We start from the raw sequence: 14,703 nt of genomic DNA, 5'->3' as shown, positions 1-14,703 counted from the left end.
GCGAAATAGCCCTGGACCAGGCTGGTCACCGTATCGCATCTGATTGGCCCACGGCGTTACCCTAATTATGCAACGCTTTTAGCTGGCGTCAGCAAAAATCCTAAAAGTGATACATAAACAAATATGGCACCGGAAGATGTGGCGTCGTTGTTGTTGGTGGTTTTAAATCCTTAAAAAGCATTATTTTTCCTTTTTAATCTCATTTCCTCCACCTTTTTTTAAAGATGTCTTAGCTAAAGTAAGAATTTCTTTCAAATATACGATATTTTTTGTTAAAAAGTAGTAGGTGTTGTTGCTAGCCAGCTAGGTAATGCATTCATAAATATGGCTCGAGAGAGAAGTGAAGTGTTGCAGGTGCTCTTCTTGTTAATCTCTCGTTGCAGAAGATGTTGCCATCTACGCCTAAAAAAGTTTATAAAGGTGGCAAAGGAGTGTGTCGAATTTGTGCTGAAGAAACATCAGCACATCACTTGACCAGAATTTTTTCAAAAAGTGGAAAGGAAAAATCCTCACATCACAAAATATTCAGAACATGTGGATTAAACGTTTCCGAGTTTGAACTATTGCCTACAACAATTTGTTCAAAGTGTGACAGGTTTATCAATAAAATGTTTGACTTCCAGAATAATGTACAACAACAACAAATCCATTTACAACAGCAAACAACAGTAAAAAGATGTGCAGCTTTTTCACCAAACCAGCAGTCAAAACCAAAAAAAATCAACATTAAAAATGAAAATTATCCTGTCCAAAAAAACTGTTTCCAGTCAAAAAAATCTCTACAATTTACGCCTTTACTGAACATAACAAATGAAACAGACATAAAGTCAAACACAAAAATACTTCCTAAAGAACTTGGCAAAACAAAACAACCTCAAAACGACTTCATTACTGAAGATCAAGAAAAGAAAATTATTACTGCATTACAAACAAGGACAATTGATATTATCATAACTACCATAAAAAATAATTGCCCTAAATTAATTGATGCCATTAAGCAACTTGCTACAGATGAAATAAGCACTGCATGCAAAAACTTATGCAAGAAAAGTGGTGGCTCTGTCTTGTTTGAAAAGAATTGTGACGAAATGATGTTTTTTAAAGAAAGCAATTTATGGTCAGAAGTCACACAATATAATCCATTTTTAATAGACATATTGACGGCTGTAGCAGGCAGAAAACATATTGAGCATGATCTACAGATAAAATTGTGTTTTATTTACTCAATTTTAATGCAGCACAGATGGCATGAATTGTCCTTAATGCAAAGAATAAATACAGTACTTGTTATTGAAGGTGGCTGCAGCAAACAGGTAAAAAATACATGTTTATTGATTAAATAACATAAGTCGTACAAATCTTAAAAATCAGTTAAAAAATGTGACAAACAATACAAAAAAACTTCACACCATGGTTAAATTCCTCTCAAATAAACATCCGTTGGTTAGTTATAAAAATTGTTAAATAGTTGTTTAATAAAATTATTATGCTTTATATTCTATATTTTTATTGCAAATTTGTTTTAGTTACAAAAAAGACTCAACAAAGTTGGCTATTGTTTATCTCCTTCATCAAGGGATACGTTGTTGAAATTAATTGGAGGTAATTTTATGTCAAGTGCAGTACAGATTGTCAAAAGTGGTTATTGATCCTCACCCAAAATTCTTTCAAACAATCTGTATGCATAGGCACAATATTTTAACTTTAAATAAATAATTGTCATAGGGCAGTTTTGTTTTTTGTGCTTTAACTCTGTTGCGATAGGTAGTAATATATCCTCATATCCTGCTAAACCTTTGCAATTACTCATTCTTATTTCTTTTTTTAAAAAAATGCTTTTACGATTTGGATTTGCAGTAACCACTTTGCAATTTTCTATTTTCAAAGCTTTTTTTAAATTACGTAATTTCGTTGGTGAAGCAGTTGCAGTCAAAGCTAACATGATACTGTGAGGGAAGAATGCTTGTAAAACTGATAAGTTTTGAAATTCTGTACGAAATTCTTCACCCCTAGATATAACATACAGTAATTCATCAATTTTTTAGCTTAAAAGTATTATGGTGATAAATTTATATTATTCAATTATTATAGCTATACATATACATATATTTTGGTTGTGAAACTTTTTCAAATGGATATATAATATATATTAGTTTGTTTATATATATTTAGTTGCTATATTTAAGGCATATTATTTTTATAATAGCTATGTATGTAGATTTTTGTTATGTTATGTTATACAAAGAAAACTAGCTAGCTAGCTAGCTATACTCACCATAATTCCACACAATGCGCCTCGTGTATCACACAAGCCACAACATTTTCCTCATAAATTTTGGATCGTAATATCTTCCTTCCCTGATCTGATAACAGTGACTCTGGACGTGCAAATAAAATTTTACATTTGCCTGCAACAATGCTTTTTGAAATTTTAAAAACAGAATTTGATGCATCATTCAAATCTTCCTCAAACAAGGGTTCGTATCTCTGGCTATTAGCTTGGTCTTCGAGTTGTAAGAAACCACATTCAATGCCTACTTTACTTAAATTTACTAACTGATCTTGAATAATTGATGTTAAAGGAGAGACAATAAGTACAATATTGTCTGCCTTTCGTTCTGGAACAAAGTTGGGTAAAAGTTGATAAATTAACGATTTACCAAACCCAGTAGGCAAAACAGCTATAACGTGGTGTCCTTCTCCTAAATACTCGAAACATTGAACTTGTTTTGGTTTCAAAATAAACGAGGGCAACTTTTCATACTTTTCGAAAACATTATTCAGCCGCTTGAAAACACGTACTACATCTTCCCAGCCCATCGCCAAAATCGTAAATATGCAGAATTTGCATAAATTAAAAATGAACCAGAATCTGGTTCATTTGATGCCCACGTGACCAGCCTGTGCCAGCGCCTTTTCGACGCCACGGTAAAAGGTGCTGGGGTCGAGCTTGAAAATTTTGATGCAATGGCCCGTCAAAACCTCAAAAATATATTTTTGGAAATTTGTATACCATTTGCCTTTATCGTATAGATCTTGAAACGCTGATCAAGACAATGTATAGGATCATGTACTTTTGATAAACGGTTGCAGAGATTTTAGGGTTTAAAGTTTTTTTGATGACGTCATCAACACGTCCATTTCAAAACGGATTTGGGGACCCAGGTTTGGGAAACTTACCCAAATTGGTCCTGGGTGGTTCGTAGTTACCTACGCAGTGAAAAAACATTGACGTCACTACCTTGTTTCCAAGTTATTTGGCCTCAAAGTTTTAAGTGCACTGTAACGGCTTCATTAATTTAATATTGGATATTGACTATAAAGTAGTGTTATTGACGTCGCGCCGTAACGTCAGAAAATTTAACGTATTAGACATGCATTTTCGGTTACTTCAAAGAATGTTCGGTAAGATCAAGGGAAAATGAACATATCCACTTTGCTCAGACACATAAAAGAAATTGAAGGCTGTTGTAATTAATCAAAGTGAAATAAAAATATATCTTTTACACTTGAATTTTTGGCAGAATCAACCGATAAGATTCTGCAAAATTAGTACCTCAAGTTGATGTTAAGTTTCATGAACCTTATAAAAATGTGTACAACAACTGCCTTTTTTAAGTAACTGAAATGTTTATTGGAAAAGAAGTATCCGCGTAACTAATGTAAGCAATTAGTTATGATCAGTACGATGGTATAGAAATTATGAAATAAATTAATATAGCACAACGGAAAATGGTAAAAGGCAACAGGCCTTACTATAAAAATCATTAAATAAATTTTATTAGCAAAATATATATTATATAAATAATGAAACAAATTTTAAATACAAAATATATGACCCTTCCGAATTAATGTTCAATTTTTATTGCAAAAACTTTTATATTCATGTATTTTAGGTTGTCTCAGGTTCCGAAAACGAAGTCGACTTACAAAAAGAAACGGCACTATTTGGTGATAGCAAATTGAGATCGTGACGGTGAGTTGTTCTGGTCAGTATATCTGCAGATAAGAATAAGATAAGAAAATGATTTGTGAGAAAAGAAATTTAGAATTGTGCTAATTATTAAAATGAAGTTTTAAACCTGAATCTCTAAATATTAAGAAAAATAAGAAATAACAAGGAATTTGCCTTCGTACAAAGAAAACGGGGTTTTTACGCGAAGAGAAATTACAGAATACATTAGCGTTAAGAAAAATTAAACCAATATCCCTTGCTAACTACACCCCCTGCATTTATTGTTTTGGAGTTCATAATAACAAAACGCTTCACAGACACTGTAGATCTGTCAGGCTAAAAAAATATCATCTTCAAAGTCCAATTCCTCCAACAGGAAGACTAACAAAATGCTTTTGCAAAAAAGTTTAGCCAAATATACAAATTCAAAGATTAGCTATTATCAAGCATGATGGAAGATTAAGTTTTTAGCATCCTTAAAAACAACAAGGGCATGCTGCTGTGTGGCATTGTTAACTCTGTCGACTACAAGACCTTTATACGTAATTTTCCAAAAATAGTCGAAAATGTCCGCGTATTAGTAAAACGTAACCTGACCTTGAGAGACCAGTTATTAGAATGTTTTTCTCTTCAAGCTTGATTCAATTTAGCACCAGAGAAAAATAAAAAACACACTTTCCAAAACTGCCTTTGCTGTCAAGAACAGCACGCAGAGCAGCTGGCGTTATTTCCCGTTAAAAACGCGTCGTTAAAAATTAATGCTGAAAAAAGTGGTTTGTTCTGGAAAAAAGAAATTAAGGTATGTTGTTTTATCATGAAATTTAAAAAATACAATGAAATAAATTAGACTACATATAAAAACTATTTCTTTAACGTATATATAAAATCGACTTGACAATGCAGTATGCGTACTTTATGACAATATCTAACTACAATACGTCATTTACATCCCAGTTTGAAACGTTGGCACTGGAGAAAGACGAAAACGAAAAACGTGATCTTTTGCGCACCGTTAAAAGGGTATTGAGAATAAATGGTCAGAAACAGCAGTTGAACGGTAACCAGATTGCATTAGTAACCAATTTCGACATCTATAACAGTGAACACACAAGAATTAACGACCTTAACTTAATAATTTGCTGTTTAAATTTTTAACATTACAGTACTTTGCAGTAATTCTAATAAGAATGTTGATATCATAAAAACTGTCGAATGTGCGTTAATTGAATTGCAATATTTTTTATAGCGCCTATAAAACTGCCTTTACATTCAAACTTTGAAAATAAGGTAGATGCTATAAATCGCACAAATGAAAATGTCGCAAAAAAGCAGGTATATAATGTTCTAATTGTATCCAATCATATAAACGGCACTTTGTATATGGGTAATGCACGCTTTTTGTAGGGTTTAAAAAGACCATACGATCATACTGGACCGCTGGAAAACTTCCACTGGAACAAAAAAGAGCGTTTGGAGAAAGTCTAAGGGCTATGCAGACGGACACAAAATTAACTTTGCAGATCTAGCAAGCCGATAAACTAAGAAATATGAACGGTTAGTATATTTGATAAATGTTTTTAACATTACATTTCCAGCGCAAGTAAAAATCATGTCTTTTTGACATAAGAAATTCAAAACTTTTAAGGCATGTAATAATTTATTTACTATCAACGACTTTAATATTTATTTATATGCTATTTGGGGTCATTGCCGAGAAATCATGGACAGGTTATGAAAGAACTCGTTTCGTTTAGCGGGTGCGATATAGCAAGATATAAATGCTGCGTCACATCAAATGATCTAGACAATAGTTTTACTAGAGTAAGGCAAACAAAACGCATGTACAATTTTACTTTACATATTTAGACTCAACATGAACAACTTTGAGGATATTTTTTTACCAGTGGATGCAACGAATGACAAAGTAAATGAGACATTAAAAAGAAAAGTTTGGAGTTCACTTGGTGAACTTCTAACTCCACAAAATTTCACCAAGGTGGTTCTAAAAGAAAACAAAATTATGGAGGAAACAGTGCAAGTGAGTGGACGAAAAATGTCACTAAAGAAAATATGAGAAGACATGCTACAAAAACATCTACTCTTCATGAGATTTAGGTTATTATCTTACTGTTTGATCCTTTTAGTAGTCCTTCATTTTTAATAATTTTAGGTTAGCGGCTAGCTTGCACAATTTCTTTTCTCTTTAAGGAGAAATAATGAATGTTAAGGTTAACCTATTGATAAGTCTAAAAGGCTTCAAAGATCTTCACAAACATTTTTTTTCTTATTAGGTCAGATGCTGATTACGACAACATGTCGAAAGATGACGTTGTAAAACATTTAAAAAGAATTGGAGAATACAATTCTGAAAGCTTTTTTGACAAATTAAAACATTCTTTGAGATGTTTTGAAAGACGTCACTTAATATTTTGGGATAATGGAACCAACTCCAACTGAAGATTTAGCCTGCTTATTAACAGAAAAAGAGCTGCATGAGTATGATCATTCTGAGTTGGTAGAAAAATGCAGAGATTTTTTTGCGTTTTGTCAAGATTACCTGATCTCGTTACTTATTTTGTCTAAGCAATTAAAAATATGACGTTAACAGAATTTAACACCTGCAAAATCTCCCAAAATAATGTACACTTGGTCAGTGTCAAAGACCATAAAACCGCTTCTACTAATGGCCATCGATTCATGGCTTTCACGCAAGCCTTGTACGAAGGATGTCAGGCATACGTTGCTATTCGCAATATGCTCCCGGGTATTGGCATTTCCTCATCAGATTCCGTGTTTGTGGGCTAGGCGGGGGACCTATGTCATCACCTTTGGTTGGTGACCAATTTTCAGCATTTTTCCAGCGCGCCATCAATTGCAATTTGGCGGAAAAACAACGTCAGAGGCTCACTGCAAACCTTGTCAGAAAGTCGTTTGTTTCAAAAGTTCATGGGGAGATACCAGAACTAAAGAGAGACTTAGCAAATATGATGTGCCACATTGGGGCTACAGCTAGAAAAACTTACTTTCTTCAAGAAAAAGCAAAAAACGTTTTGGAAAGGTTTGCTAAAATTATTGAAACAATGTGCTGTGGTGGAGATGAGAAGTTAAGGGAGAGATTTGCAACGAGATAATGTCAGGAGATGCGATTACTCTTAATGCAGTCCGAAAAAAGGATATCTCCTGGAGACTTTCCATCAATGACAGAATCACAGATACGAGACAAAGTCAGATATCTGCAACGCAATTCTGTCAGTCAGACATATCTCTACGGGCGATTGCAGTTAAAAGTCTGAAAAGAGACAGAATTGCAAACGTGGATGAAAATGAAGTCGAACACTACTGTAATGTATTATCACCAAGCGAAAGCGAATCAGTTCCCGAGGATGAAGGCAGCTCGTTATTTCTTCGACGCGTAACATATCTTCCTAGCGAAGAGAAATTAATTCGAAGGTGGTTTAAGAAATTTATAGAAAATCCCAACTCGCTGGTAAAAAAAAGATGCAATATCTAAAATTATGTTAAAAGACGAAGAGTTGCAAAACATTTAAAAAAATATGCGTTGCGTAGAATCCTAGTAAAAATAAGAACTGAACGATCTAAGAAGGATAGTCGGGATTAAAGAACATGTCGGCTATTTATCAAATAAAAAAGAATATAACATGAATTGTTGTTGAGAATAGGTGGAGAGCATTTGCAAACCGCTCTATTGTTGCAGTGGTACCAAAAAATTGTGGCAGGATCCTTAACAGAAGCCCAATAATGACCTGCGGTCATCGTACCAGAGTGATTAATTGTTGCTTACTTCATTCAATTTTCTTCAATTATACCACAAATTTGTTGGTGTAGGTAATCGTGTTTCTGTTTTTATACGTAATTTAATGTTGCTCCCTTTTTAGGATTAAATCAAGATTTTTAAAAATACTTAAATGACTCAATTTAAAAAAAATCCTAACCTGAAATGCACTTTTTACAACATAATTTTACCAAAAAGATGCCTGTCTGCAAATGCTTTCTTCAATACAGCGTTTCAATAGTGTATTGATAACTCGTTGAATCGAAAAAACGTAGCAAAGATACAGACACCATCTTTGCTTTTTAAGGTCAGTAAGTAAGTTGAGGTGGAAACGCAGTGAAATGAATTTTGAAAACTCATATTACCATGTTCTTGCCAAATAACAGCCTTTAGAGTCAAAAAAGTACGCTAATATGACTATAGATATGAATAAAACAGTAGTTCGTTCGTTCGTTAGATGGGCCTCAATTTCGAATTTATTGTTCCCGAAATACAAAATTTGTTCCTGATTTTTCCTTCGCAAATCAGGAATATGTTCCCGATTTGGGAATTTATTATTCTTACTTTGGAAGAACGTTCCCAAAATTCAAATTTTACCTTGTAAATTAGGAGTATCTTCCCCCGATATGAGAACTGCGTATCCTAATTAGTCCAGGAGCTCATAACAGAACTTTAGGTCCCATTTTCTACAAAAGGTTTGACCCTCTAAATAGGTTGGTAGTATCACGGACAATAAAAATCACATGGTCAGCTGACCCAATTTGGGGGCGTTTGGGTCCCAGGCCCCTAAAATTACCCTAATTCGAGACTCCTATTTGGTCCCATAATTCTCAAAGCTTAAAAGTTAGTAACGTGTGTCATTATATGAGAGAATCTGAAAGATGATAAAGCTTACCGAAAAATTGGGTCTTAAGACTGGGTCAGACCCCCCTCAAAGACCATATTTAGGACCTTAATTTGTCCCCATAAGCTACAAACTCCAAATTTTGCACAAACATTCTCTAACATAGTGTAATGTCAGTGGTCATAAAGCTGACCAAAAATTTGGGTCTCTTGGCCTAGTCAGACCGCGTCTCGCCCCATATCTCTATTTTTAATGCGGAGGAGAAGCAATAGAAAAACATTTGTCTTATTTCCAATGTGTTCAGGGCCTTAACTTATTTTTAGAATTTTTTTAAATAGAATAGAACGTTTTCGTCCAAATACAACAGGAAACCGACATAACAAACCAGACAGTGAAAGAAAAAAGTTAAGAGAAGCAGTTATTTTGAAGCAAGTGAAGTAAAAACGTGAACAAATTACCGGGATATTTGCATATTAGACTATCAAATATAGAAAATTAGAAACTTTAGATAAAATGTGATAGATAGAAGATATGACAGGTAAAGATATATGTAATTATATCAAGTTTTTAGTTACTGCATGTTGTAGTCAGTTTCGGATGATAAGTCAAAAAAAGTTTTAATAGTCTGTTGTTGAACTGAATTTTTTAAACATATATTTTGTCAATTTTTACTTCATTGATTGAATTTCTCATTTCGTAGAATTTTCGAACAAAGAAATATTCAATAAGATCAATGAAAGCGATGGTAAGAGGAAAACATAATTAATTAGAATACATTAATTTAAGATAACCAATAACAAGTTATTATTGTGATATTTTGCAGATGTTGTAGCTACTGTAGATGACAATTTAAATGCAAATGGAAATACTGACAGTGATGGTAAGTTGAAGATGCTTTAATGTAAATGAGACCTTCTTTGATTTACATACTTGTTAGATTATGTTGAAGCCTTGTAAATATTAATTCCTTTGTACATTTTTACGTTCTAATTATATTAATACGGAAACCCTGGGAAAGTGCAAATCTATCTTAGTTACACGTAAAAATGGAAATCTAAAGTACAAGGATACGCAACTTCCTGGCTTTGTGAATAAAATTCAAGGATTTCATTTAAATTGTTACAAAAGATTTATAGCATTGTCTGAAACACAGAGAAAAAATCTCCCCAACGATAAGAAAGTATCTAAAGCTGTCCCTTTAACCCGTTCAAAAATTTCCATAACAGTGCAATCATCTTCAACAGGAGTGTTTTCAAAGATATGTATTTTCTGCATGCGAAAGGAAAAGAAGCACAAAAATTTAAAGCAAAAATTAAATGCAGCATCTACAGAGAATTTTCAAGAAAATATAAAAAAGTATGCACGTTGGTTGGAAGATAAGCCTATGTTAGTGCGAATCGGAAATGAAGATTTTGTAAGCAAAGAAATATACTACCATGGAATGTGCAGGGTCAGTTATCAAAGCAAGGCCGAAAAAACACCATTGGCAATACAAGAGAGGAATGAAAAAGGGATGGAAAGACAAAAACTTGAAACATCCTGGCATACTGCGAGAGGGATTCACTGCAAGGCTTTTGAAGGTGTTTGTGCTTATATTGATGATCACATCCTAAAAGAAAAAGATGTTATCTTACTCAGCGAGCTAAAAAATCAATATCACATGTTACTAGCAGAAATCGGGAATGAAGCATTCGAAGATATTGAATCGTCTTCAGCAAAACTTGAGCAAAAATTATTAAAGCATTACAAAGAAAGTATACAAATCATGAAGGGGAAAACAAGACGTGGAAACTTGATATTCTGCAGCACCATTTCCGAAGAAGAAGCTTTCAGGAAAGAGTACTCGATGAAGACAAAATTGAAAGCGAAGATTAGAGATGTAGCGTTTGCATTAAGGTCTGCCATAATGGAAATTGAAAAATGCCCTATACCCGATGAAGTGACATTTGCAGATATAAAAAAAGGTGAAGTTGAGGCACCAAATGAATTAATTGAATTTTTCAGTTACCTTATTGGTGGTCCTGACCAACGCATAGTAAAGTCAAATCAGAAGCAGAGGCGCATAAAAAGTATTGCTGACGATGTCATATTTGCTGCAACATCAGGAAAAAAAAAACCTGCAAAACATTTGCAGCTTGGACTGGCAGTGAAAAGCATTACAGGAAGCAAAAAAGTGATCGAAATGTTAAATAGACTTGGACACTCTGTTAGCTATAGCATTATCGAAGAACTAGAAACAGAATTAACTTTTACATCAACAAAGGCCGGGAATGCCACACCACATGGTATGAAACTAATGTCAAGTCTTGGAACAGGCGTTGCATTCGACAACTTTGACAGATTTGTTGAAACTTTAAGTGGAAAGGATACCTTGCATGATACTGTTGGGATAGCGTACCAAGTTGTGTCACAAAATAATGACAAATCATTGGAAGAAGATGACGATTCTACCCTTGGCAATTCTCAGCTATCTGGAAAGAAAAAACGTAGATCATTTCTGGCTGTAGGATTAGACATAGAGCCGTACAGAAAAAAACCTAAGATGTTAACAAGAATAATGCTTCCACTAGATGACCAGAGAAGGGCGTCAGAACCCCTTTCATATATCAAAGCACGCATGTACGATACCTTGTGGATGATGGATTTTTATTTTTCACCCGACACTACACCAATGTGGGTTGGCTGGAATTCTATAATTTTTCAAAATACCAACAATCTGCAAAAAGTTTGGTACCTGCCACAAATTAATCAGTCTCCAACTTCTATAGCTGTAGTAGCAGAAACATTGAGGCGTGCACAGGTGATTGCGAATGAATGTGGTAAAAAAAACATTTCAGTAACATATGATCTTGCGATTGCCAAAGTGGCTATGCAACTTCAAGCAGAAGAATCTCCAAAGTTTGACAATATATTTGTCGCTCTAGGTGCATTCCATGTAGAGATGGCCATGTTTAGCGCATTTGGCAAGTACATCGCTGAATCTGGTGGTCCGCATATCCTAAATGAAGCTGGTGTGATTGAAAAAGGTTCTCTCAAGTCATTTTTACTGGGAAAGTGTTACAAGAGAAGTAAAAGATGTCACCAAATACTTGCACTTGCAATGGAGATTCTTCATTTTCAATATTTTCTTCAAGAAAGAGAGGAAATTCAATTAAAAGAAGATATCCAAGAAGAAATCAAGTTCATAAAATCCCAAGAACCCTTGAACTTGCATGAAGGACATGAAGTATCCAAAGAAGTCAACAATGTCTTGCGTGAATACAGTCAATTCAGGCAAGATACAGAGAAAGGAAATCATGGTGCAACAGCACAATATTGGATGGGGTACGTCGAGATGATTCGACTTTACCATGATTTTAGTAGAAGCTTGAGGGATGGAAACTTTGATCTGTATGTGTGCTGCTTGCCTAAAGTCGCAAACTATTTCTTTAGCATGAACCATCCAAATTACGCTCGTTGGATTGTCCGTTATCATGATAATCTTCTCAAACTAAAGGACTCTCATCCCGAGGTTTACACTGAATTTCAAAGGGGATTATTTTCGCTGCGAAGAACCCAAAAGTCATTCTCAAGATTACCAATCGACTTGACATTAGAGCAAACGATAAATGCAGATGCTGCATGTCAGCGAAAAGGTATATCAGCTTTAACAAATTCTATTTCTGCTCGTCAACGATGGGCACAAAGTCATTCTATTCGAACAAGTATTGTGTCATACGTGTTTGAAAATTTGGGGATGACAAAACAGGAAGACGTGTCTCAAGATTTAAAGGCCAGCAGAATGCGACAAAATTCTAAAGATTTACATCAAGTTATAAACATGGTCAAGGAAACCATGAATCCATTTAACGATGCTATTGAAAAACAATATCTTTTTAATATAGCATCAGGAAAAGCAGCCTCACCAGACACAACAAAGTTTTTGCTCAACATCGTTAGTGTTGGAAGCAAAGCACGTGATAAATTTATTGACGAATGTTCTAAAGATCCAGCAAGATTCGAAAAACCTATACGAAGACAAACATTACACACATTTGCAACTGGGGGAACGAAGTATAATATTAAAGCTGCTGACAACAAAGTGGTTGCTGTAACGATGATGAGAGATTTGTTTGGTAGCATCTTGTACCATTCGCTACAAAGGAAAATTGATATGGCAGAGGTACTGAAGTATCCTCTAACACCTGTCCCTTTATCTCTTGGACATGTTGATGGCAAAATGCAAAAGACCCCTAAAGTCAAATTATTGAACGAGTTAGAAGCAAAAGTAAAAACTGACGATCCAAATCGCGTCGATGTTAACATAATTGATGGAATGTTTTTCCTACATCTTTTTGTTGACCTTCCAGCAACATTTGGAGCTCTGGCAACATTCATTTTGAAACGCGTTTGTGCTAGCAAGGGAAACATCATACATTTTGTTCTAGACAAAATGGTACACCCGAGTATCAAGGATTGTGAAAGGGATTTGCGATGTACTGAGAGACATGGAGCTTATCAGATAACTGGACCTGAGCAAAAAAGACCTTCAAACTGGTTGAATGCATTGAGAAATGATCACTTCAAAGCAGCATTGGTGGAGTTCTTAGCCTTCTTTTGGGAAAACAACATGCATTCAACAGTACTTGGAAACAAAACAGTCATAATGAATCGCAATGATACCTGCTACATGTTTAGAGTTGAAGGAGAGATCGTGGTCAAAACCGAGATCGTTAAATTGTTTTCAACTCATGAAGAAGCTGATTCCAGAATTTTGTACCACCTATCTTCGATTCAAACACCAGCAAACGTTGTGATAAGAACCATAGATACTGACGTGCTGATAATTGCTCTTGGCTGCCTTAGTAAGTTACCTAACAGCTTGAATATTTGGATGGAAACCGGTGTTTACACTAAAAATACATTAAGGTACATAAGTATTAATCAAATATACCAGAAATTGGGCAAAAATATTTGCATGGCCTTGCCAGCATACCATGCTTTCACTGGATGTGACTATACAGCATCGTTTAGTAGGAAAGGAAAAATTCGACCTTTCAAACTACTAGAAAAAAATGAAAGTGTGCAAGATGTATTTAAACAGCTAGGAACAAATCTTGATGTCACAGATGACGCTTTTGCAACGTTGGAAAAATTTGTATGCAGCATGTATGGAAAAAGGAATCTATCATCTGTAGATGAAGCTAGGTTGGTAATGTTTTTGGAAAAGTATAAACCAAAAGGAGAAAATGAAGCAATTTCCTGTGTTAAAAAGTTTGATGGAAGTTCTCTACCACCTTGTTTACGAGTGTTGCGTCAAAAGATTTATCGAACAAAGTATGTTGCACAGTTATGGATGTCATCAATAACGTCCGAGCCTCCAAATCACCTTCCTGAAGACATGGGTTGGCTGCTGAAAGATGGCAGCTATATCATTAAGTGGTACGAAGGCGAAAAGTCTCCAAAAGCAGTAGATGTCACCAGCAATGAAAATTAGTATGGATTCTCCAGAGAAGTAGAAGGTAAAATTTTGGATATTAAGTTTTACAATCTAGTCACTTAGTTTTTTAATTATTACTCGGAAGCAATTCTTTATTTCCGCTACTGCCGCCGCTATTTTAAATATTAAAAGTATTTCATTCTCCTTAAGATTTTGAAGGGTTTGATGAACTGTCAAGTGATGACGATTCAGACAGTGATGACGAAACTAGTGACGAAGACGTGTAATGATAATTTAAGGTTAGATTTTTTTTGTGGGATATGACAAAAAATTTACAGAATAGGATTCAATGTCATATATTCTAGAACTGAGTAACCTTTTTAATATTTTTTAATGTTGTATTGTAGTTTAAACTAGATCTTATGACTGAATGACATTTCTCATCTTTAGATGCTGATGCAGAACAATATCAATCATGCTGCTATAACCTATTGTACATATTTATATTTTATTAAATGCTATCAGAGCATTTCTTTTTTAATTTGATATCGCTAACTATTGTCTGACCTGATCAAGAGACCGTAATTTTTGGTTTGCTTTTTGCCAAATCACAATAGTCTTACAAAATTTTAAGTTTGTACCTTATGAGGTCTAATTTGAGTCCCTGTTCAGATCTTTGTCTGACCTGCTGA

At 34.5% G+C, this 14,703-nt stretch overlaps 1 protein-coding gene and 1 long non-coding RNA gene across 2 annotated transcripts; one reads left to right on the top strand and one right to left on the bottom strand.

Annotated features, from left to right (window-relative positions):
• Positions 1–1,698: 1,698 nt before the first annotated feature.
• LOC130629890 (ATP-dependent DNA helicase Q1-like) lies at positions 1,699–2,820 on the bottom strand. The gene is made up of 3 exons (XM_057443268.1): positions 2,276–2,820; positions 1,752–2,009; positions 1,699–1,702 (listed from the first exon to the last, which is right to left on the bottom strand). The coding sequence occupies exons 1-3, from the start codon at positions 2,818–2,820 to the stop codon at positions 1,699–1,701; spliced, it is 807 nt and encodes a 268-aa protein (XP_057299251.1).
• Positions 2,821–14,091: 11,271 nt separating this feature from the next.
• On the top strand, positions 14,092–14,543 carry LOC130629888 (uncharacterized). The gene is made up of 2 exons (XR_008982024.1): positions 14,092–14,310; positions 14,462–14,543. It is a non-coding gene; the product is annotated as an uncharacterized LOC130629888 (long non-coding RNA).
• Positions 14,544–14,703: the final 160 nt, after the last annotated feature.

The sequence above is a fragment of the Hydractinia symbiolongicarpus genome, chromosome 2 (genome assembly GCF_029227915.1).
Source record: "Hydractinia symbiolongicarpus strain clone_291-10 chromosome 2, HSymV2.1, whole genome shotgun sequence".
Lineage (NCBI taxonomy): Eukaryota > Metazoa > Cnidaria > Hydrozoa > Anthoathecata > Hydractiniidae > Hydractinia > Hydractinia symbiolongicarpus.
This window is presented reverse-complemented; position numbering and strand designations above follow the sequence as displayed.